Below are 25,440 nucleotides of genomic sequence, written 5' to 3' on the forward strand. Positions count from 1 at the left end.
TGTTAGAGAGGTGAATACTGTATGAAACTCAAATCCAAGGACTTCACCATCCTAAACTCTCATCCCCAAACCAAAGAGTGAACCTAAAATTAAGGTTTACTCCCCAAAGCAGCTGGAATTTTACTGCAGCAAGCCCTAGCACAGAGCTAGATGGCTTCAGTGAAGTTTGTTGTAGCTTCCTATGTATGGCTTAGAACTTTTTACCCACCTGTGTTCACTGAACACAGAGTTATCAAGAACTATTTTCTCCAGCAGTTCAATGAGCTCATTGGGAAGATCAGCAGTCATGAAAGCTTTTACAGTAACAGACACTTCTTCGGGGTCCTGCGTCTCAGACAGTGCAGTCTGCACAACCTATAGATAGAAGAATCAAGCCATGGAGAAGCTATAGTCAGCAAGTTGCGAATATTTCACCTTCAATTATAGCTTGTTCCGTCATTATGTTACAAGTAGTAGGAAGTTTGAGGGAGACTATACCTGGTCAATAAGTGGTCTTCTGTAAGGATTGCTTTCCAGCAGTACACTCCCCCACAATTCAGGATCCTTACGGCGAACTAAGTAACGTGAGAGGCTCTTGAAGAGGGAGTTTTCATTGCATACCTAAAATGAGAAAAAAGGTAGATAAGTGAAGTCATCTGAAATTACTTAAAGCAAATTTTAATTTAATAGATTCATAGAAATCTAAGGATGGAAGGGACCTCAGAGGTCATCTAGTCCAGCCCCCTGCGCTAAGCCAGGGTGAAACATACACCGCTACCTCAATATAACGCAACCTGATATAACACAAATTTGGATATAACACAGTAAAGCAGTGCTCCGGGGGGGGCGGGGCAGGGCTGTGCACTCCGGTGGATCAAAGCAAGTTTGATATAACATGGTTTCACCTATAATGCAGTAAGATTTTTTTGGCTCCCGGGGACAGCATTATATCGAGGTAGAGGTGTACTTAGGAGACACTGACAAGCACTTTCTCAATCTCCAAATCTTGGGACTGGGGAGACCAACAAGTTAACTTCTAATTATGTGGTGTGAATTTGGCAGTAAGTAAAGCTCATTTCAAGATTTACACCAGAAATCTGAGGACTTTCCACAACACACTGTCACTGTGGTAATTCAAAGGAGTCTCACGGCTTTCAAATTTGGATCAGATCCTTGGAAGAGTTTCCTTTAGATGAAAAAGTAATCTGACTAACAGGGACATGCCTTTTTAAAAAAAAAAATTTTTTTTAAAGTTCATGGTGCTATATTTATGCCAGTTAATTCCCACTTGTAACTTTAGCTGCAAAAGCAGAAGTTTGTTGCAGTAATGCATAAAATCTCTTCAAGATCACTCAAGTAGTTTTATACTTTGTGGGTGATTCCACCCCATTTTCCTGAACTCACTGGATATACGCACATTAATAAGCTCCAAGTCGCACTGCCCACGCTCATAAGCCACACATGCCAAATGAGGGTCTCTCTTCTCACAGTACTTCCCCACAACACGGCTGTCATAGTAGGGATTCTCACGCAGAAATCTTTCTGGGTTGTTGTTGCTGTCTATGTAGATTTTGGCCAGTGCATTATGAGTAGCAGGTTCCTCACAACCCTCATGAATTCTTGCTTCTAACCATGGAAGTAGCAATTTTAGCCTAGAACAAATATATTAGTTTTATTAACAAGCCTGCAGGATCTACCAACCCAGAGACCTCCCCAGTTTCTTCCTGAAGGCATTACACACAATGGTAGGAGGATGAGTATTTATCTCTAGTTTTCTTTATTGAAAGCTATCAAGTTCGTTGAATGCCAAAAACCAAAGCCACTTCCATTAAGTTAATTGCAATGCCATCAAAGCATCCAGATGTACCTCAAGAGTCTACAATTAAAGATTATCTATTTTTCCATTAGCTCACCCAGTGTCCCATACAGGACACTACTGGAAGCTAAGGGAGAAACTTGTCACAAGGCTATAATTTGTCTTTTATAATTTAAATCACTGTAAGTGCAGTAGCCTAATGAAGGTCTAAACCCTTTCCCCCTTTTCAGATAGTTTGTTAGGCCCTAGACTTTAACCAATCAGAAATTGATAAAGTTTATTCTGAGGGAACAGAAACATTAGCTCTAATTCAAAACCATGTACAGAGATTGTTATTTGTGGAGTTGGATACCTGTTTCTTTTTTCTACTTCTGCAACAAGCTCATCAGTGGAGAATTGACCTCTCACAACAAGAATCAAGTTCTTTATCACATCTTCAGAGCAATCCACATCAAGCAATCCCCCGATGACAACAGGCAGACGGCTTGGATTCACCTAGGGCAACAAGAACACTTTACTAAAGTGACAAATTGGAGTACCAAACCATGGAGGTATTGCATCTTCCTTCCCTGAGAATCCATTTATATGTATGAGAATTGCTAGAATATTGTTCAACTTCAAGTGGGCCTGCTCCATTTTCCCTGCCTGGACTCAGACAAGCTCCTGAAGACTATGACCGGTTGAGAAATCCATAGTATCTGCCTCAATCATGTGAAGATTGGCAAGAACTTACAACTTCCTCAGACTTCAGCAACAGGGCTAAGTATGTGAACTATGTAATGTGCTATTCTCATTCTTATGGGGGAAAGAAAAGTGTTTTAGGCTATTGTGGTATTCCCCTCAAATGCAGCAGCTATATTAGCTTTCATGGAGGGGGAATGGTTTGTTGTACAAACAGAAGGAATTAATAATGAAGAGTCAAGTCAGAATATTTTGGAGGTTGAACCCTCCTTCCCAGAAAAGGGTCTGTTTTCAATATTAAGGTGGCCAGAAGCAGAACCAATTTATCACATAGGAGATAAAGATAATACAGCTATTTGTTGAGAGCACAAAGGAAGTTACATGGTTAACATCCTCTAAGTCTGATAGCAAACTTGGAAGTGGATTTGTTTGAAGTGATTTAGATTATGAATTTTGTGGTGTTGGTATTGCATGCATTTGTAGCCATGACAGTTCTTGCGAAAAGAAACTGGATGAGACCATATCAAAAGCTTCTGTCCAAATGGCTTAAGTCCCTCTGGACATTTGGCTCTTACCTTCTGTACATAAATCTCAATATATTTTTGGAGGTTATTTCTATACAAGTACAGCACAAGGTCATGGACAAAGTCAAAGCGATCACATACAATGATCAGTGGTAACTGGTCAGTCAGTTTTGCTTCCTGCAAAGAGGGGGGGAGAAAAAAAGAGAAGAACAGAGCTGAGTTACTACATTAAAACTGGAGAGAGTTAATAAATGAGGCAAGTCTGAGGAGACCAGTCTGATCAGAGATATTTAAAAACAGTAAACTCTCAGCGGTTTTGGTTTCCTAAACTAATTTACCTGACAGCATGTTACTATTGTTCCCAGTTCATGCACATATAGTGAATTGTCAAGGTTTACACCTGTTTATAATACCTAGAGCAAAAAACCACCTGAAATTTCACTCACTGGTCCTTGACACACCCACATCTACAAAACAGCTTTACAACACAGGACAACGAGTATTACAAACCTAAGCTATACTTCAGCATTTGTGAACTGCCACTGGTGTTCAGCGTGCAGGATTCACACTCTGGGATCGCAATAGGAGTCTAAACCATTTTAAGGATATAGTCTCAGTCATGTGAGAGACAACCAGATATGCATGATTTGAGCTCCTGTTTCTCACCTCACACCTTAATCTGAAGAATCTCTGGTATCCAAGGAAACCACTGTTTGAGTTTAACTAGGATACCTGTGCAGAGTCACATCTATCTTAAGAACCTATCCAACTGCTGCATTGTTGAATCATTGACTTGTGACTGCAGAGGTCAAAATAAAATAAAATGAATAAGAGCGTGCATCAGTAGCCTGCATGTCCAGAGACCTTTGGGAATGAATGCCCCAAAATTATCTGGCAAAAGGTCTAATTAAGCTAGAGTGGGAGCCAAATACTGTACATTTAGAGTACCCTGAAGAATCAACCTTGTCAGACCCAGCTACTGAAAGTGGTTTAACATGCACATCCCAGAATGTAATTCTACATACAAACTGACACTGAAGGAGTTAACAGATGGGGAGACCTAATCTTGGGGGCGGGGGGAAGGATTTACCTGGTACATGTCCTGCACATTCCACAGACACAAGGAACAGCACAAAAAATAATAGCTTCCATCAGGAATTTGTTGACACAGTAACCATTCATTGAGGATAATTTGTTGTCAATAGAAAGACCTGCTGAGTTATATACACAAAAACCTTCCCCCAATAGCAGCAACATTTTTCTCTTAAAGTTTATTTTCTGGGACATCAATCAGTTTTTCTGCACAACAGATGTGAGAAGTGTTAAGTAGCAATAGGTGTATTATGCTAATAGATTTTGCTGTCACACACCACTAAATGGCTATACAACCAGGACAAAATGTGAAGGCAGGAAATGTTCCCAGATAAAGGCTGATTCTCTGGCAAGTCTGTTTAGAAACAACCTTAGCTAGTCGTATGGACTGACATGGCTATAGACAGTGTAACAATGAAAATCAGTAGCCAGTTGGCAACTTCATACATGGTATCTTTCCATCCTCAAAGCTGAAGATTTGCTCTACTGATTTCAGGTTATGGATACCACTAATTCTCTAATAGTTACTTTCACAGAACGGCTATCCTGTAGTAGTAAGAAACTGAAGTGGGATTGGAGATTACAGCATTTATTAGTGTGAAAAGAGAGAGACTGAACTTTTTCCACTCATAGCTCATGTAATTAAATTAAGCTGGCATCATATGTTCTAGTTAAGACTGTTTATTCAATGTGTCCACCTCTAAGATGCTAGGGAACACAGACTGGCTCAGCAGTATCCTCCAATACAGATAATATCTGCTAACTTATGGATGCACATGCAGCCTGAGGAACGGCATTCATCTTTCCTATATTACAGAAGGTCTCCATATTAGAAACAGATTAAGAACTCTGTTTTGGACTTTGTGCAATCCAGAGTGTCTGTTCAAGATATCTACTCCCATTAGGGTACACCACTAAGTAACAAGCAATCCAGCTGCAAAATAGAAAATACTGTAGTGCTAGTCAGACTCTTTACCTTGAGGAAGTTTTTAACACGTTCTGGATCATAGCAGTTGCTTTCTCTGCAGATTCTTTCCACTTCTTTAATTTGCCCTGTTTTGCATGCAGCTTGGATATATTTGAAGTGAACATCTGGGTCCTGGCTGAAGTTTACAATTGAGCCCAAGAAATAAAATAGACCTTAAGGGAAACAAAAGACTCCATATTAATGGTCTTCATATCAAATAAAAATCATGTTGATTATGCGATACAGTTTGCTCAAAGGACTTCTCTTAAGTCTCAGACTGCAGCAGAGTAGCCATGGGATGGCCAAGTAGACATATTTGAACTGGAGAAGCTAAACAGTGAATGGAACACCACACACAGAAGTGGAATTGTAGCTGAAGTGCAGTACTGTAATCTCTTCAGTGACAGAGAAAGCATGCACAGAAGATAGTTTATCAGGCTCTTTGGAGCAATGCAAGCAATAGCAAAGCCACAAATCCCTCTCCCTAGGGCATAGGTTACACAAGTCCATCTGCTCCAGGCAAGTAACTGAAGATTTATAAAAAGTAACAAAGTCTGTGGCACCTAAGGGTACGTCTATACTTATGCGCTGGTTTGGCAGCAGGCAATTGAACTTCTGGGTTCGATTTATCGCATCTTGTCTGGACGCAATAAATTGAACCCAGAAGTGCTCGCCGTCGACTCCGGTAATCCTGCTCAGCGAGAGGAGTACGCGGAGTCGACGGGGGAGCCTGCCTGCTGCGTCTGGACCGCGGTAAGTTTGAACTAAGGTACGTCGACTTCAGCTACGTTATTCACGTAGCTGAAGTTGCGTACCTTAGTTCGAATTGGGGGGTTAGTGTAGACCAGGCCTCATAGACTAACAGATGTATTGGAGCATAAGCTTTCGTGGGTGAATACCCACTTTGTCAGACGCATTATTTATAGTCCAGTCTGGTCAGGAAGAGTCACTCCTTCCTTCACTTTGGTCTGTCATTGGTCCTCTACACTCAAGCTGTAGCTGAACCATGGTCCAAGCATGCCAACTGAAACAGCCATTCACTTCCATTTCTAATTTCCCCATGTGGTTGAGGATGGAATACATGGCATACTTTGGAAAAGTATTAAGCAGCTCTGCTTCCAAGATGCTCCCTGGTAGGTACACATTTATAAGTGTGCAATATTCATCTAGCTCAGTTTTGCCATGTATCTAATGTCTCTTGCACAAAGTTTGATCCTGCTATGCAAACAGTTAACACTCCTTACTTGACTGCCCTCAAATGCAGTGTAAAACAGAGCGGTGATAGCTACTACAGGCCACACAAAGATAGGATTAAGGTCAAGTGTTACTTAACAATTACATGTGTAAAGCAACTGCTGTGTCAGATAAACACTTGAACAAGCATTTTTCTGAAGTCCCACTGAAATAAATGGCCAAAAGGCCAATGCTTGATAGTGAGTTTTTGGCAATGCTGTTTATTTACAGGCTTTTTATACAGAAAGCAGCTTTGAAAGGGAACCCTGTTCACCTATATGGCAAAGGCAAGATGTTCCCTTATACAAGGAAAGGCAGAAAAGCTTTCCAAGGGAAAATGTCTCCATCTATTCCTATCCCAACTTCAGATCCCAATAGTCCATTGGGAGTTGGAACAGGCCAACATGCCAATCAAAATCTGCAGTACCACCTAAGCCATTTAGGATATTTTTTCCCCCTGTATAGATGCTGAAAGTGGATAAAGTTCAGTCACAAAGGGCTGAAAAATAAATTGGGAATGGCTAAACCAACCAACAAGAGGGTGAGTGTAGAGGAGATACAAGTATACAGAACTAAGCTCTAAATAGGAGTAGCCACCAGCAGAGACAGTTCAGAAAAGCATAAAAAAGGTAGGAGAGCTGGCAGCTACTTCTCAAGTATACAAGTTTGATGCAGAGACACACGTTGCCCTTGTCCCCATGGAGATCCTTTTACCAGTCCCTGTTCTAAAGGCCTCCACCAAGAATCTACCTAACTTAATAAAGTTTACCCGAGAAGTTTCGTGGCAGGAGTGCAACTGGACAGTGAAGTAGTCAAAATGGCAGATTTAGTCCAACTTCTCAAACTGTTGCTTTTGGAGGGTCAGACAAGCCCTACAATGTGAAACTTTCTAATGTCTATCAGGTTGCCAAATGGACTCAACACTCCTATACACACTAGCATACAGACTATTACATCTGCAATATAATAGATCTTTATGTTTAAGAAAGTGAAGTAATGCTTAACAAAGTATTCCTATTGCATCTTACCTTCAAAGCTCTTAAAAGACTCAAACAGCTCAATAAGTGACTGTGTTGACAGTTGTTCATGGTATTTTGAAGCTACCTGAACACAAATCTGCAGGTTTTGACGAATGTTAGCAGAAAGCATGGCACGCAGACACTCCAGAGAGTCTTCTACTGATAGGGAGCCAAAATAATTCACCAGCCACTAGAGAGATAGAAAGATCATTACAAAGATTCTCCATATAAAATATTAAGTACCAATTTTAAAGCTACATAAATATTGCAATTTGAAAGATAATTTTAAGATCCTGAAAGGTAAGCTAGCCAAAGCTATATAAGATTTTGGATTCTGTACCTCAGGGTTGAGAAGATGAGTGTGAACTACTGCACGCTTGATATCATACAAGTCAGTGAAGTGTTCTAATGCTCTCTGCAGCAGGCCAGCTTTCTCACACAGCTGTGCAATGTGAGCCCGGTCATAGTGAGTAAACATCTGGTTTCCCAAGATAGCATCTGCAACCTATAAAACGACAGTTAGAACAAGACTGGGTTTATTCTAGTTCTGGAGTTTGTACATTAGATTCTGCATATGACGCATCAGGAAAACAACTTACTACCCCAAATCAGAATGAAGTCTTGAACTAAACTACAGAAGATCCTATAACTATTTTAAAGAGGTCACTTAGGATACTAGAATTAGAGCCAGGGTTGTTTATAGGGTTCTAGGCATGAACTTTCGAGACAGGTCCAGATTTTTTTGGGAGTGCGGGGGACAAAAAGTTGTTGGCTTAACTTGATATTTAATATTATACCACAGTATAAACAGGGAAGTTGTTAGACCTGGAATATGTAGATCCTAGCTACAGAATAGGGAACGAAAACCCCCTTTTGAAATAATTAGATACTATTTTCATGGAGTTTAAAATGTAACTTTGTCTAGAACTAGTCAGCCATTAAGCTAAAAGTGGAAACCCAGAAGCTACTATAATGTCTTCTAACATTTTTCATACCTATGCTGATGGAAGTTTGGCTACAAGATACAAAAACCTGTTCAACTTTCAGTTTGAGGACATCTATAGGACATACCTGAGGTGCATGCATGAGGTTCATCTCAAGTAAACGTGTTTGCAGGGGACCCTCAGAAGGGCGGTTATTCTTCAGTGCATCCAGCAAGAAGGCAGTACACTGCTGAATTAGGTTGTACTCCATAAAAACATCCACAATCTGGGGGGGGAAAAGTGTACTTTTTGGAACTGCAGTACTAGTTTAAGTGAAAATGTTCCATTTCAAGAAGTGAACAAGTTTACTTCTAAATATGAAAGTTTAGATGCAGTCATGAGATCTAGCTTATTTTACTAGTATTATCCCAGTCAATGGAAGCACTTGACTTGTGTTCTTGTAAGTACGTAGGATAGCTGAACTTTCTCGTCCTCATGAGGAGGCAAACAGCTTATGCTTGAAACCTCACAAGGCAGAGCCAGGTACCCGAGTTATCACTTCCTTGGAAACACTGCTGAAACAAGCTTAGTTTACTTATTTAATTTAAATTGTTTTTCAATGTTAGAAAATTTAATTTTGAAAAGCCACATCTTCAGGAGGCAATTTAATACCCTTTTTCCACAGGCAACTTTAAGTGGTAGGCATGAATCCCAACTCATTTGCTTAACAGTCTTAAGATTTTCAAGATATTTAAAGTTATTACTTGTGTGATATCCGCAAGGGGTTCTTCATCCTGAACTAGCATTTGAGCAAACTGCTGTCCTTGGTCAGGGCTGATTCGCATTACATTCCTCAGCAGGAAAATCCAGTCTGGAGTATATCCAACCTGTAAAAAGTAGCCACAATAGAGAGTTAGTGCTTCAAGAGAAGCTAAATAAAGTCTCAGATACAGAACCAAGAAGCAGCTACATGAAAGCATCAGTTCTTATCCAAATGAGTGCAGATTCTTCATTTATATCTCAAAGCACTTTTCTGATCTGTGTGGGGAATGTAAAAAAGCTACATGGGTAGACAAGCATGGAGATATTACCCAAGATCAGTCAGTGGCTCAATCAAGATTTTAACTCGAGTGCCACACACCCCCTTTTAAGTAGGCCAAAGTGTAAGTTTTCAGCTAATTAAAATGATAGTCTTGAATGCAATATTCATATGTAGCTAAATGTTCTGGAAAAATAGGTATCCTATGAGATTAAACAATTATATCATAGTGGCACAGTTTTTAAAAAACCAATGTGGCTAATTTAGCATATTTCAGAAGTTTTGCTTTAAGTAGTCTGTTTCTTAAACAGAAGTAGTTTCCCTAATTTGTGCTCCTGAATTCAATAAGGTTTACAGTTTCAACTGCAAATGTTATCTATATGTAGTTAGCACAGCCTCACCTTCTTAGCATATAGAACAATCTTCTGGACTTGTCCTGTTTCAGCAAAACATTGAATGACCTTGTTAGGAACATTAGCTCTTAGATAGACACTAAGTGCCAATGTAGGGTCCACAGACTTCACTAGATCTCCCAATTCCTCTGAACACTCCAACTGTTTAGAAAGAATATAGTTAAAAATAACATTTTAATAAATGTAGACTCAAAGTTAGATCTACATATTCTAGGTAGAAAGAGCATTCATGGTACAATGCTGGGATAACAATCTTCATATATACATATAGCAGGTTGAAAAGATGTCAAAGTATTTTCTAGTAACTGTGGACTTAACAGTCTAAGTTGCTTTATGAAAAATGCATCCTAGTTGGTCATTGTTCATGGGCCAAAGTTTTAGCATTACAAAAATATTTCAGGTAGTGGTGGCAGCAATACAATGGGCTACATTCCTTAAATCTCAACCTACGATAAGATTAAGGGACACTTGTTTATCCTTGTTTTATTACTTCAGCATAAACTGGATCATTTTTCAGTTTGCCTTTGTTTGGATTTTATTCCCTCTATCCTCCAGGTTTGGTTAACACCACCTTAAGTGAGATTTACATAAAAATCCCAGTTTGATAGAGTCAGACTAGAGTCCACTGGCAACAATCCAGTAGTCTGTATTAAAATTCTTGTTCTGGTTGTTCTAAATTGGGGCAAGAGTGTACTTGTTCAGCATTGTGAGAAGGACTGGCTTACATCATTAGCTAGTGTCATCTCCCTCCAGCTAATTAAGGAGTGGCTGGGGAGGGGAGGGGAGAAGGTGTCCCTGCCCACAGCACAGGATGAGTCACAGTAAGCATGACAAGGGCCTTGAATAATAATAAAAAAAAAAAAAAAAAAAAAAAAAAAAAAAAAAAAAAAAAAAAAAAAGAGTCTCAGAAATAGGGAAGATAGAAGTCTCTGAAGGGACACTCCTAACAAATGATATTCTTCGCACATACAGTGCTGAGTCAAGGCGGGAGTGTGTCTTGGGAAGTAGGAACTGTTGTCAGTGGGTAGTAGATTAATGTAAAAGCATCACGGAGATGTATTGTTTACACTGAAACACTTGCTATGTCTATATCCTATATTCAAGGAGAAAAATGGTGATTCCACTACAAGACATCTCTCTCAAAGATGGCAATGCACATAAGTCACATTACTGATTTTTGTGCAGGATACAGGTCTTAGTCCTTGCAGTGGCCATGACATGGCTGCTACTAGTAGAGATTACCCCAACTTATTTAAAAAAAAAAAAAACAAAAAAAAAACAAAAAAAAAAAAAACCACACACACATGCACTGCAGCTTTACCTTATCCTCTTTTAACCATTTCTCCAGAAGCTGTTTGCGTCCCTGCTGAAGCACTGGCCTGCAGAGTTCCAAGGATTCATATTTGTTCAGCTGACCTTGGTCTAGTAGAATTCCAAAGTACTGGAGCAAGGGAGAAGTCTGACCCGGCTGTGCTTGAACGCTCTGGAACCGGCGTATGGTGTCTGGAGTACGCAGGATTCCCTTAAAAAGGTTAGAGGATGCATTTTATTCACCAGCTCCATTACTGAGTGACTTTTTAAATTAGTTTTCAGTACTGTATGTTGTCTGATCAGACAATTCTTGGCATATATAAGAACTATTTCTTCACCTGCTCTGGTTAGCAGCTACACTAACAAGAGTGGCATTTTCTCCTGTAGCTTAACTCTTCAGTTGTGACACTGTTTGTGTATGCTCTGGTACCAGCCCAGAACTGGCATAAGATACATTAGAGATAAAGTTTCAGCCTTAGTTTGAGACAGTTCTGCACACATCCCTTTAACATCTAGTTAGAAATTTATTATCTTGATAACTAGGACAGTAAAAAGAACACCTCAAGTTCTAGAAGCAATGCAGCTGTTCGGTATGCATGGCAAGCACTATTGGACTCCAGAGGAACGAACACCACTGGAGAGGTAGTTAAAAAAAAAAAAAAAAAGGAGTCCAAACAGCTACTGTCATGAGGAGCCTTCAGCCTTTGACTTTTCAGATTTCATGTGGACTCTGGATATTCTCTTTGCTGCTGGTTTTCTCCCTTATCCTATCTTTAACACTCTAAAGCTTCAGATGCCCAAGCTCAATCTCATTTTACACCCAGGCTCCTCTTACTCCCATAATCCTTTTCTTTAAACCCAACTAGTGCCCCTCTAATCCTGCAAGATTTGTTTTTAAATAAAAAACTTTGTAATCAATATCAACTTTGATCCAGATTACTATGCTTGTCCTGTACTATTCTCCCCACCTATCTTTGTTCCTTCAATTTAGTCTGGCTGAAGGCCTGACTTTTTATATTTGTGTCCACTGCTGCAGTATGAACAGATCCACTGAAGAGGTCTGTCCTAGCAAATTGCTTTGGTGAACGCACCTGTTCAAGCCATTTCAGTAGTGCTACTTCCAAGAGCAAAATGTGGATCCTGCTAACACTTACCCATGTGAGTAGTCACTGACTTCAGTGCACATCTCAGATGAAGACCTAACCTTGCAAAGGTTAAGAACATGCTTAACTGTACATTTCCAGCTTTGATAAACATCTGTTCAGCAACACTTTATACCTTTGGTGCATTTGCCGCCACTTTTGCTGCCTCCGAGTAGTTTCCCTGGGCAAACAGTGCATTGAATTTTCGGGCAAAGAGTTCCTCAGCTCCTGCCAGATTGTTGCGGACAGCCATTCGCAAAGCCAGGTCAGGATTTTGCAGCACATTAGTGATGTAAGGAATTATGTTCTCTTCCTCTACGCATACTGAGAGCACCTGAATTGGATTTAGAGGAAAAAAGGGACATATTTACAATCAGTGCATCTTCAGGCTGCAATTAAGGTAAGGTATACCAGCTGCTCAGAGTAGATGCATTCTGCAAGCATTTTCAATAGTGCCACAACAAAAAAAGTAATTGTTTAGAGTGAAGGTAGGAGTAAGCAGAGGAATATTTAGGCTGAATATCAGGAAGCGTTTACCACTGCGGTAAGCTATTTCTGCAGGACAAGCTCTGAAGTCCAAGCCCCATTTCTTGGTCCTACCAGTTGACTTCGACAGCACCATGGAACAATTCCTTCACTGACAAAAGGGATGGGCACTAAGTTACCCAATAGGTCCCTACCATCTCATTTCATTAATTTTTTTTTTTATTCCCAAAAGAATTCTAGAGAGTAACACACGTGAATTAGGGTTTAATAACTTTCCAAAAGTTTAACTGAGTTGTCTCCTGAAATTGCAAGGTTGAATATGCTGGTTGCCTGCAATGTCAATTTAAGATGTTTCCCTATCCAAACATTAAGATCTAGGGTTTCCAGACAGAGCCTACTGTTCAGAACCCATAGTTTGCTTTATGCATAGCACTGAAATACTGCAGAATTACTGCTTAGTTAGCAAGTCTCTCCTTCCAAAATTCTATTGCTATTAGATGCTATAAGAAACCCTTAAGGGAATGTCCTCAGTCTTCATCCACAAGAGTTTAGAAGCTAGCCCACCCCATATATTACTCCAATTAAGATAGTTCTGCAAATATAAAAAAGTGTGGAGGGGAAGGAGACCTCAAATTCTCCATCACGTGTCTTTGCCAGAATGATTAGTTGAGTCTCTGAAGAGACTCAGACTGCTTCTATTCATCTGCAAGATAACCAGACATACTGTCTATTCCTTTCAAGGGTTCAGAAAGCCACCTAAAACAGTATTCCTAGCATAAAAGTCTGAAAAAAAATTAAACCTATATCTAGGGCTGCAAAGACCACCACTATGGCACAAAACCAAAATCAGTATCAATTTTACTTCTTACATGTAGAAATGTTCTTCAGCATCTGCATTCTATACCTAACCCTAACTGGAAATAGTGACACTAATAGTTACAGATGTACAGAGACTAGATTTTCCTAGTTACACAGATACAAGCTCTTCCCATTCACTAGAAAGCACTCTCCATCTAGCACTGCAGATCATGTGATAGTATGTACAAGGACAGAGCAATTTGGGATTCAGACATTGTAATGGCCAAAGTTCCCCCAGTCATTGCTTCCAGGAGAATTTTTCTAGTAGTATTTTACGGAAAGATTAGACAATCTGAGGGAGAAATTATGAATACTAAGTAGGATTGTGGGATTAAACAGATTCTCAAGTAATTCTACAAACCCTGATATCAAGTTTGAGGAATTCTCTGATATCCTATTCTACCATGTTTATTGCCTTATGTTTAAACAGTGAGTTCTTAAGTTTCTGCATTTTAGTGCCATATAGCAGGCATGCAGCACTAACTACCCTTTTGAACTGAAAGAATTTATGCAAGTTTTTCCCCCAAAGAGCCTGATCTACAGCAGAGAAATTCCTTGTTTTGTGGTAAGATTTTACCACCTTTATAGAAGATCTGGACTCTCAAGGACAGCACTGGCAGCAGCTCATGTTAACTATTGACACAGGTTACCTTTCTACTTTAAATATTGAATTACACTTGTTTAAAAAAAAAAAAAAAGTTCAGCTAGGTGGAATGAAGGGATTCTTATACCAGCAAGAGGCCTTTCCACACAACAGAAGTTATGCACAAGTTAGACAAAATTTCTATACAGGTAAACTCAAGTCTATTTTAATAGACAATTCTTCCCAATTAAGACATTACAACTATTTTCTGCCTTTCCTGTTTTATGCACCAGAACTTAAGATTTGAGCCACCAATGATCACTGTTCAGGCATCATAATTCCACCCCTTTTCATAAAAGGGGTGCAGATTTCTGCACTGTGACACCACTATGAACTTTAACTCTTGCCCACCCCCACCTACCAAAAAGGTATGCTGCTAGAGGCAGATTTAGACACGATAATGAAAAGTAGAGCACTTGAATATCAGTAATGTTAAACATGGTCCCAAAAACAAAAACTACACCCCTCTCCACACACAACCTGATGCTAGTCAAACATTCATGAACTCTGATCAGTTATCACCTAGTATCTCATTTAGAGGCCAGCCTGTAAACTGTTCCATGAAGGAGAGAGGCACTTTCACTTCAAATGACTAAGTCAGTATACACATTGCAAGTTTCTCCTAGAAGACTGAGTGTTTGAACAGAAATGTGAAGAGGATACTTGTGAGGCATCATGACTATCACTTGTTCCCATTCCCCTCCCACTCTAGTCTTGCTGGAACAGCCTAGCCAAGTGCTCTAGGAACAGAATTTCCTTACTTGTCCCTTTCTGTTAACTCCTATAATTCCAGCGGTTGCTTCATGAGGTGCAGTGACAAATATGGTTTCTCCACTGATTCTATTCATGTAGATGCAGGTGCCAGTTTCAAGGTCATACAAATGGATGTAACCGTATTTTGTTATCAGAAACACCACATCATGTTTTTCACTAATCTGCAAGACAAGAGTAAGGTTGAATAATCAGTGTATTTAAAACCTTGCTTTAAAGTCAAATTTGTTGTAATGTTACAATGGTTAGCATGAAGGAGCACAATTGTTTTGATTGCACAAAGTGATTGTATGGTTTCTTACTGAATTGTGCTTGAGTGAGTTTGTGCACACTTGACAGCATAGTAGAATATCTAATTTATCATATTGTCATTTGGGCTTACATACACCAAAATAGCTGGATACTTGTTCTATAAAGGGGAAAGGATAATCAGCAATTAAAAACTTACAAAGTTTAAGGCTTCGGGGGGGGGGGGGGGGAAAAGACTTAAAGTATAAACTCTGCTGAGCTAAATTTATTGGATTTTAGGACATGTATTTTTCTTTGCAAAACCTCAGATTCTGTAGCTGCACAGGAGTGTCTATATATTTATCATCCTGCTATATTACCATATCCCCGAGTCTCAATCTCATATCCTTCCATCTTGGTCTTGGACATCTACCATACCTGCATTGCTACAGGAAAGTCATTCTGTGCTTCAGGAGGAAAGAAGACATCCACTGCTTTCTTGGGAAATGGTTGGTTCCCTGTTGGTGGTGTGCCAACTTCAATGATATGCAACTGTACAACAGATGAGATTGGTTGATTAATCCTATCTATTTCCTGAAATATTGCATAGCTACATGGTTGCTCAAATTCACTGGGCACTGTAGTCAGATTAGAAAGTGGTAACAGACGTAAGTGCTTTGTTTGTGGCCACATGAGCCTCATTATCAAGCTTACACAGAATTCAGATTGTGTGAGCAAGAATGCTATGTTGAGTCACCTGATCTTACTGTAAGGAAAAGCTTCTGTGATCTAGCTACTTCACAGACCACATTAAGCCACAGGTCTTCCCATATACATGAGGCCATCAGAAGTTCCTCCATCACTCTGGGTGAAACTGTCTTCCCAATATTGCTATGAAAAGCCATTATTAGCTACTCAGTTGTGTTGCCATTTAACTGTTAGCTTGTGTATTTCTACACATACCTCCAATCTGACAGCATTCCACACAGAAATTCAAGTAGTTGATAAAATACACAAACATGCAGCTTATTATCATTGTCAGCCAGAAGCCAAACATTCAGACAAGTTTTCTTTTCCACTTTATTCTGTTCCAGTCATGAACTCTCATTTGCTATTCCAAATAGTTTTGAGAACCCAAGTTTGGCTCCTAATGGAATCCTCTGAAGTTAAGAATTAAAAGTGCACACTTTCTAGTATCAGGAGGATAAGTAGGAAGAGCTCTGCCATCTAAAAAAGTTTGAGGTCCATTTCAAAGTCAAGCACCAGAACTTTTACCTTATCTCAGTTCAAATTTTGGGTACTTGGACATCTGAACAAGTCATATCACTAAAGTTTTTCATGTCCCCCAGTATATAGGTTTATTCATTAATAACCCATTTGGAGACTCATCTGCAATTACCCAAGGGTTCTGGTAGGGATTCTGCTAGGAGCAGTGTTTTAAGATTTACGCATGTGCATATAAAAAGGTATTTGAGGCTAGAGATCACTTAAAGCCACAAGATTCCTACATAAAGCAAGTACTTCCTTCCAAAACAGAGGAGAAAAGGCAAACACTAAAACTCAGTGAAAGTATATAGATGTATGCACTATATAGTCTAACCTCTCTAGGGTTGCTTTTTGAAATCCCGTTTACTCCCAGGCTAAATATTCTAAAGCAAAATGAGGTAGATAGCATCCAGAATCAGATCTTACCTTGCCTCCAGCTTGACCTCTTACTGCAAAACAGAAGAGAGTAGATTCTTCAGCATTACCTTCCATCTTGAACTGAGCAAAACTAGCTGCATGCCCCTCAATAGGCTGGGACACTTTTCTATCTACAGAATAAAGCTGCATGGCTCCCACAACACGATTTTGCTAAACAAAACGTAAAGAGAAGTTAGTGACAAAGTATTCCCCCCCTCACAATACTACCTTAAGTACTGGCAGATTGTAGTGTGAAAAACAAAGTCATCTTGTTTAGCTTGAGTTCTTAAGTCAGCATCTTGATTCTGTAAACTGGTTAATTGTTTGCTAATCAGATTTGAGTTGTACAGTAAATCCATTGCATTAGAACGATGACAGATACAAAACTGAAATGGCCAGCTAAAACATTGGATGTAGAAGAAAAATATAGTCTCCAAATAAAGTTTGTTCAGAGTTAAATTGAGACTTGGGGTACCTTAAGACGGTCTTTGGCCTTAGCATAGAATTTGTTGTATCTAGAATCAACTATTCGTTGTCTTTGTAACAAGATAGAGGAATCAGAATATCATTACACACTGAGGGAAGTTATGCAGCTTACAAAAAAGGGTGTCAGTCAAGTTTTGGCCTTCCAGACTGGTGTCATCAATAACTATTAAGTACCTGTGCAGATATGCCAGTCAGAAGTAACCATTTCTGCTTAGCATCTGTACGATAGTTGATGATCTGGCAGCCTGCAAGACTAGAGTGTCGGTCAAACATTTTCACAGGCTGAGATTCTCCCTCCATGCTCCAGTGGTAGACTGCATTGTCAGTTACAAGAGCAACAGTATTCAGCGAAATCCATTTCCAGAAGGTAACGTCATCAGTCATAGTATGAGCCTTCATTTTACTCTTCATCTCAATGTTAAAGATTTGAAGTGTTTTCCCAGCTAAAAAACAAGTTCAATTCAATAAGCTGAGTTAGCAGTTCTCTCCTTCAAATACCATGATAGCTGCACTATGAAGTTAGACTTAGCATCTAGCCTTCCTCTTAGGAGGATGCCATAATGTACTGCACTTGCCTATGACATTCATAGTGATCAGCTAAGCTATTAGCCAGACATTTCTAAAGCTATGTTATTACTGCACATGGCTGTACAAAAAAACCCTGACCTCTCAATTGGCTGTTGCTTAACCAATTTTGAACAGATGGTGGAAACAGCTTTTTAATTAAGTGACAAAGCCTCTGAACAATTTCAGTTTTAGGAAACCAAATTTTTAAATGTACATATTTAGGAACACATTCAGTTGAATGGCTCTTGAAAGTATAAAGGTACACTAAACTGGTTAGGTGTCAAAAACAAAAAAATCTGTCCACATCTGTTTCAAGTATAATAAACCACAAGGATGGAAGGGTCAAAAAGTGGGCTCTGTCAGGTTTGTTTGTAATTCTGTTTCATTAACCAAAACACTTATAAGTTGGTAAGCTAACAGGTTAACAAAACAAAGGATCTTTGGCTGCAACAGACCAGAGATGAATATAAACTACATAGGGGACAGGGAGGGTAGAGGGGAGAACCAGAACAAGGGACTGAGGCAAGCTCCAGAGGATAGGGAAAGGCAAATGTTTTGAATTACATGGAAGGGTAAATACACATGTCCAAAATAACGACGCTGCCACCCATTGTATTTCTTCTGCCACCAGAATACTACTTAAGATTCATTCTACAGTAGCATATGCTGAAGAATCACTACTACTTTTAAAAGGGAACAAAAAGAGTTTGAAGTGGCATGCCAAAAAACAAATTCTGGCTCAGCTAGTTGCTAATATTAGGGGAATGTAGAGAGCAGAAAGTTCAAGCTATTCCCGTTATTAATAGACACATGTATCAGTGAAGGACTAGCTAATCACATTTATATGATCTTTATTGTAAGAGATGCAAAACAGAGGCTATTTTATTTGCACTGGTGGCTATTAAAAGCTAGCTGTCAAAAGTTTATGTTGCATACTTTCAAAACTAGGTCTCAGAGTTAAAGGTTAAGAAAGGAGTCCCATATGGGTCAGGGTGTCAGTCTACTACAGATTTTGGTTTGGTTGACAGTCACTCTGCTAACAAGATAGCCATGTTCCGAGGCATACAAGGATGGAAATAGAGGTTAAGGAATGCTGCATCTGAACTGCAAATAATGAGAAGTTTGGTGTTGTGCTAGAGATACTACAGTTCATCTAATCTCATGTCTTTCTGGTTTTGCACCATTTCATAATGCTATTTTTCAAGTATGGGGCATTAAAGTTAACACAAGGGATAATGTAAGGGAACTAGAGTACAGTCCAGTTTTATTTCCATCCCACACAATATGCAAAGCACACCAAGGGGAAAAACAACCAGACTTGAGTTGTAAGAGTCATAATCCTGCTTATAAAAAGTCTGAAGGGTCCTAAGTTTACTGCTTTAGGCCAAGTGCAACTGTAGCGCTTTCAAACTGGTACTTTTTGAAGTAATTTCCTAAATTTGGAGTACATGGTTTCCTTAACCTCTTCAGTGCTACTCTAAAGAATAATACCTAGGGATGAGCATGTAGGCCGTTGTCTGCTCTTACACCTTAATTATTCAGTAATGTGCACTGTAAGCCTTTAAGCCTGTAAGCCTTTGGACTTTGGTATTCTCTTTTCATAGAACAGGACAAAAACTAATACAATCTAAATTGAGAACTCACCATCTGCATACACAAGAAAGCATTAGAGATGCAACAAACAAAATAGGAGTACAACATTAAAACCATCAGAAAGATTAAGTTAATGTAACTATTTAATGTCTGAGTTCAAAGCAATACAAGACAATAGATGAGAAATTAAGAAAACCCTTATTTTAATCAGATCTAATAGATTAGCTTGATCTAAAAGAAAAGTTGCATAGACTAATCCATTAATACTTTCTACCTAACTTCAAAAATTAAGCTAATCATTTGAATTTCCAAATAGTTCATCCTCCCTAAAAATGGGCAAATATGCAGTACTCTTTTGAGCATAACTGTCAATGGACGACTTAGTGCATGTTTGACCTTGCACTATAATTTTACTATACTATGTAGGATATAATTTTTAATTTGTTGTGTAATATGTAGCTTGATAAGAGTTTGACTTTTGTATCTTGTAAAACTGTAGAGCATTTAGTGACCCATGAATTTTTCAAAATGCACTAAACTATAAAGTGGTTTGTCCTTGTTTGACTCACTTGGCACACCCTCTGCCCCCTCCCACAACCCCCAAGAGGTCAGATCGGAGAACAAATGGACAGCAATAATCCTTTTATCCTCCTCTCCCCCCCCCCCCCCCCGAAAAGGGAGTCCAGGTTTTTTGGGGTAGGGAGGTTTAGCAAGGAGTCACCTGAAACCCCTTTTGCTCCATGAAGAATTACTATTAACTAGGAATTTCAGACAACTATTTCTCTGGCTTCCACAGCTGGACTGACCACCACAAGCTGTAAGATTGTGTTACAGTCTACTCTTCAAGCAAAATCCTGATCTCAGCTGTAGGTGGACCAATGCTACAATATAGAAGAGCTGACAGCAAGTCACTATCAGAACTTGCTGCAAATCAGCAGCATTCCATTCAACAAGTCTAGGATGACAGCTTAGCTGAGGATAGCTAAGGCAAGGATACAGATTTTCCATGGTGAATTTTGGAAAAGGGAGACAAACATCTTAAGAGCAACAAGCAACATGCTCTTTTAGAATGTCCGCCCAACATCTGGTTTAACCTTTGAATATGAACTCTTCAAAAACGATGGATTTCCCCTGAACTGGTAGTTTATACAAAAAGTTATACAATATAGTCAGATGTTAAACACAAGATGTTCTTTTCATACCTTTTAGTGCAATGACTTTGCTAGCAGGATTCATGATAGCACTGTCAGCTGAAATTGGTCTGCGAATGGGGTTGCTGGGGTCATTCATGTCAATGATCACCACCTGTGCTTGTTCTCCTACCTTCTCTCTTATGCATATGAATTTGTCTGACTCCATAGTCAGAGTACTGAAGCCAATGTTAGCTGGGTTGATCCCCAGATTTTGGAGCTAGAAGACAAAAAAAAAGTTTAGTCACACTAAGTTTGTATTACACAGGAGGATCATCAGCTGAAGTCTGGTTCATGAAATCTACTCTATAAAGTGAACAATAATCATGAAGCTTTGTCAGAAAGTATTCTTTTGCAAGCTTTTCCCTAGGATAGGTCTTTTATTGCCAAGAAGGGCATGAGATCCAGGTGGTGTACCTCTGTAAGGTGTGTTTGTGCACAACTGGAGGAAAGCCTGCTACGCTTTATTCCAAGATGGGTTCAAGAACATTTTTCTAACATTTAAAAGGTTCAAAATTTTAGTCTGATCTTGAGTATATGGGGAATGTTCTCAAATTTTGTTGCACCACAGCCCCCTTCTGACAACAAAAATTACTACATGACCCCGGGAGTGGGGACTGAAGCCTGAACCCACCACCCCTGGTGGAGGGGCCAAAGCCCTAGGCCAGGTGGGCCTGTAACCTGAGCCCTGCCACCCAGGACCGAAGCCAAATCCTGAGCCCCACCTTCCAGGGCTGAAGCCCTTGGACTTCAGCCCCAGCAAGTCTAAGCTAGCCCTGGCGACTCCATTAAAATGGGGTCCTGACCCACAGTTTGTTCTTCTAGAGCAGCAGTTCTCAAAGTAACTTACGGTAGATCCACACGAGAGCTGGAAGGTGCAGATTCCAGGTTGAGGAGACAGACCTGCACTCTTTGATTGAGAGAGAGTGAGCACTAAAAATAGGAGTGATTTAGCCATGGTGTTAGGAGGGGTTAGCCGCTCAAGTACAATTCCATCCAAGACCATAGGCAGGTACTTTGAGTGGTCAGCCCCTCTGATTGTTCATGCTGCCATGGCTACACTTCTATTTTTAGTGCACTAGCTCAAACACACTGCTCAAGCACAGGTATCTCCCCTCAAGCTGGAATTTGTGTCGTCCATGTAAGTTTCTGGTAGTTCTCTCCTTCCAAAAGGTACACACTGAAGCCAGAGTGAATGGCTTAATCTAGGAATTGAGAGCAGTGTGTTAGACAACTCAGCTGCATCCGAGTCATTTTTGTTCTGATGTGGCTGAGGCTTGAATACTGAATAAATCTTAAAACTAGTTTCTAGAGAACAGGCTAAGGATTTGATTTCTGCACTTAACTACCTAAACACCATTTTGCATTTTAGACCATTAACTATAAACTTATGTTAGATGCAGTTCTCTCATTTGTCTTAACCACTTCTGTACTGGTTAGATTAGAGTGTAAACTTACACTTAGTGATTCTTACAATATTAAGCATTTAACAAGGGCTACATAAAAAACAAAGTCAGGATAGCAGATTAAGTAGTGCAGTTAACACTTTCCAGAAGGGCAAGGGTGGAGCACATAACACTGCCTACTACTGCATGAATTTTTACTGAGCCAGGCAGCCACCCCTTCCTGCTTAGGCCAGATCTGCCTCTCGAGAAATTTGTTGATTAAAAGCTTATACTTTAGAAGTAGGAGCTTAGGGGAAAAAGGTTCAGTTCAAGTGTTTGAAGGGAGTATGCTTTGTTTAATTTTAAATGCTTAAAACTAAAGTCAAAGTTTAGCCAGTGAAGCTTGGTAGTACAAATATTTTTCTGGGGGTCAAGGTATTAAAATAATGGCATTGAGATCCAAGTTCAGCTCCTGTTTCTAACACACTGACTTTTAGGACAAATGACAACTTGTGCCTCAGTTTCTTCACTGGTAGAATGGAACAGTGTAGCTACCCAACAGGGATGAGAGTTATTTTGTAAAGCTTAGATCTTTGGATGAAACTATAGGATTGCAATTGATTTACATTAGTATCACAACAAAGTTGTGGGAAGATGAGTGGTCTTCTACCACTTAAAGTTCAGAACTTTGCGTTCATTTAAGATTAGACAATGCTTAGTAACCAAAGCATATTTAGTTCTAAAGTGAATAGGTCAAACATGTGGCTCCTTGAAAGAGTTTGGTCTTTAAACAAAGCTACTTTTGAAGAACAGTGTTCTGGAAACCACATGTTAAATTTGAGTAAAATGTTGGTGTTCTAACAGTCTCTTATCAGTTATACTTGGTGCAGGCTTTATGAAAGGCTCCACCTTAGCAATTCCATTACAGTCCTCTCTTGCACGCTCTGATAAAGAGGGCGTGTCATACTGTGCTATTCTGCTCAACCTTCGTTTTCCCACAGCACTGTGAAAGGAGTTTATAGAAGCAATCAACATACAGGGTGCCAGATCAGAATGGAGGATGCCTTAAAAGCAATTTTTAGAAAGAATCTGTATGATCTAGTGCAGTGGTTCTCAACCACAGGTATCACCTACCCCTGGGAGTATGCAGGGGTCTTCTGGGGGTACATCAATTCATCTAGATATTTGCCTAGTTTTACAACAGGCTATATAAAAAGTACTAGTGAAGTCAGTACAAACTAAAATTTCATACAGACAATGACTTGTTTATATTGTACTTTTCAGTGTATATTCCAATTGATATTATATTGTAAAAATGAGAACAAGCAATTTTTCAGTAATAGTGTACTGTGACACTTATGTATTTTTATGTCTGATTTCATGAGCAAGTACTTTAAATGAGGTGACACTTGGGGGCGGGGGGAGATAAAAGACAAATCAGAGTCCTGCAAGGGATCCAGTAGTCTGCAAAGGTGGAGTGCCTCTGATCTAGTGGATCAGGATTGGAGTCAGAAACCTAAGGCTTACCCCAAACTGCTATGGACTTACTCAAGGCAACAGTCACTTAAGTCACAAAGGCTTACTACTTCCTCCAGATTTCCCTCCCAACAAACCCATCATTACTTCCCAAATGAGGAAATTCCTTCTTAGTTCAGAGGCATTGTGAGCCTCATGGTTTTCACAGCACTTTAAATACTAGTTTTATTCTACTCTCTAGCTTAGCTTGTCCCATTAATAATATTTAGGTTATATTTGTCTTTTAGATCAGAAGGTTAAAACTACTTCTGCCACAAAGTGAACAGATGTTCAATGCTGAACAAGTTCCCCCCCCAAGAGAGTCAGATTCTGCTGTGAAGCTCTTGGATGATCTATCTGCTATGGCCCAGATTTTCAAACTTACGTAAGCAAAAGTGTGCAAGTCAGCTTTTCCACATGCATGTGTTCACATCTGCCTCAAGGTTTGTATGCAGTTTGAAAGTCTAGGTCTACTTATAAAAAAAATTACTAAAAAGGCACCATCCAATTGGCAAGTTAAACAAGCTTTCACTTGTGTTGACCGTGCCATGTCTAGTTTAAACTGGGCTCCTTGGGGACAGAGATGGAGTTCCTCTGTACAACAGAATGTGAGTAAGGACAGACAATGTACTAAGTCATTTAATCTCATTTTAATTCTAGTTAAGTTCCACTCTACCCTTCCAGTCACTGTTGGACAATGCAAGCCACTCTTCCTCTCCAAAGAGCTAAGTGCCCTATGTTTACACTAGGCAGCCACAGCTAATCCAAGGAACAAGAGACTAGCCACTACTAGAGTAATACTGTAGCTCAGTGAACCCTACTCTGCTCAAGCATCCCATAAACTTCTCCTGAATGCTTGAGCTGGTAACAGTAAGTGACATTTATAAGTTACTGTATTTGTATTTCACACTGCAAGCCATGTTGTATTCAGCATGGGAGAGACAACATTGCAATTTGGCTTACTATAGTCATTACTAGACTTCTGTTTACGCAGGCAGGCCACAAAACCAAGCAACATTTGGGACAAAACAAGTGATGAGATGCTGCTCAAGTATGTGTAAAAGATATCAATACCCACTTTATAGGTTGGCAAATTGGGCATGTTGTGACAAATATGGAAATTTCCTGCAAGATCCTTAAACTTAAAATAAATTTTTCTCAAGTATTTTTAGATTAAATGCAAAGTTCAAGTCTTATTGTGGGCTGGGATTGCATGCAATTTCTCAGGAAAGGGGAGATGGGAAGTGAACCCTGAGAAGTGTAATGAACTTTAAAGGACTTCATTGAAACAGTGTGGCAGACAAGAATGTACTTCTGGGACAACGTCAAGTGGTTGCCTGGAGAATCTCTAGGGGAAGGTGAATGCAAATTCTGGACTTCCAGTTATGCAAAAACCACAAAAAAAAACCCATGAACCTTTTGAACATATAGCCTGAAGAGAGGACCACCATCTGTCGATTACCTATTCCTGGAGTCTCAAGATCAAAGGCTCAGGCTATATAAAGCCGAGACTAACCTCTGAGTTAAAGCTGTTATGAAGAACTAGCACACCTGTGAACTTGTTACTACAGGAAAATCCGGTTGAGGTTTGAAGGACTCACTACTACCAGAGCCCATGCTGGAGTTGGGGACTGACCTCTGATAAGCTTATCATCAGGCACATATTCTCTTTTGGTTTTAAGATGTTTTCACTTTAAGAAAAGTGTGCTTGCTTAGAGAGAGCTGTGTGGTAACTTAACACTACTGGCAATTACATTATTCATAGCTTTCAAAGAGAAAGCAAAGTGCAGGTACTGGCCTGTCTTGGCAGTCTGTCTTATTGGGGATACCAGTGTGGACATGAAACTGAAGCCTGAAAAAAAAAAAAAAAAAAAAAAAAAAAAAAAAAAAAAAAAA

At 39.6% G+C, this 25,440-nt stretch overlaps 1 protein-coding gene across 2 annotated transcripts in view; it reads right to left on the reverse strand.

Moving 5' to 3' along the window:
• Nucleotides 1-25,440, reverse strand: part of CLTC (clathrin heavy chain) — a 54,544-nt gene that overhangs the window by 13,802 nt on the left and 15,302 nt on the right. For both annotated transcript variants that reach the window (XM_024211260.2, XM_024211261.2), the window contains exons 2-19: nucleotides 20,657-20,864; nucleotides 17,469-17,737; nucleotides 16,818-16,979; nucleotides 15,564-15,677; nucleotides 14,888-15,061; nucleotides 12,276-12,473; nucleotides 11,008-11,208; nucleotides 9,675-9,827; nucleotides 8,999-9,121; nucleotides 8,383-8,520; nucleotides 7,652-7,816; nucleotides 7,321-7,501; nucleotides 5,069-5,232; nucleotides 3,052-3,177; nucleotides 2,148-2,290; nucleotides 1,397-1,631; nucleotides 478-600; nucleotides 209-354 (exon numbers count right to left, since the gene is read on the reverse strand). In XM_024211260.2, the coding sequence (XP_024067028.1) occupies nucleotides 209-354; nucleotides 478-600; nucleotides 1,397-1,631; nucleotides 2,148-2,290; nucleotides 3,052-3,177; nucleotides 5,069-5,232; nucleotides 7,321-7,501; nucleotides 7,652-7,816; nucleotides 8,383-8,520; nucleotides 8,999-9,121; nucleotides 9,675-9,827; nucleotides 11,008-11,208; nucleotides 12,276-12,473; nucleotides 14,888-15,061; nucleotides 15,564-15,677; nucleotides 16,818-16,979; nucleotides 17,469-17,737; nucleotides 20,657-20,864 (3,023 nt within the window). The remainder of the gene's footprint in view (nucleotides 1-208; nucleotides 355-477; nucleotides 601-1,396; nucleotides 1,632-2,147; nucleotides 2,291-3,051; nucleotides 3,178-5,068; nucleotides 5,233-7,320; nucleotides 7,502-7,651; nucleotides 7,817-8,382; nucleotides 8,521-8,998; nucleotides 9,122-9,674; nucleotides 9,828-11,007; nucleotides 11,209-12,275; nucleotides 12,474-14,887; nucleotides 15,062-15,563; nucleotides 15,678-16,817; nucleotides 16,980-17,468; nucleotides 17,738-20,656; nucleotides 20,865-25,440) is intronic.

This window comes from Terrapene carolina, unplaced genomic scaffold (genome assembly GCF_002925995.2).
Source record: "Terrapene carolina triunguis isolate 2854851 unplaced genomic scaffold, T_m_triunguis-2.0 Scaffold231, whole genome shotgun sequence".
NCBI lineage: Eukaryota > Metazoa > Chordata > Testudines > Emydidae > Terrapene > Terrapene triunguis.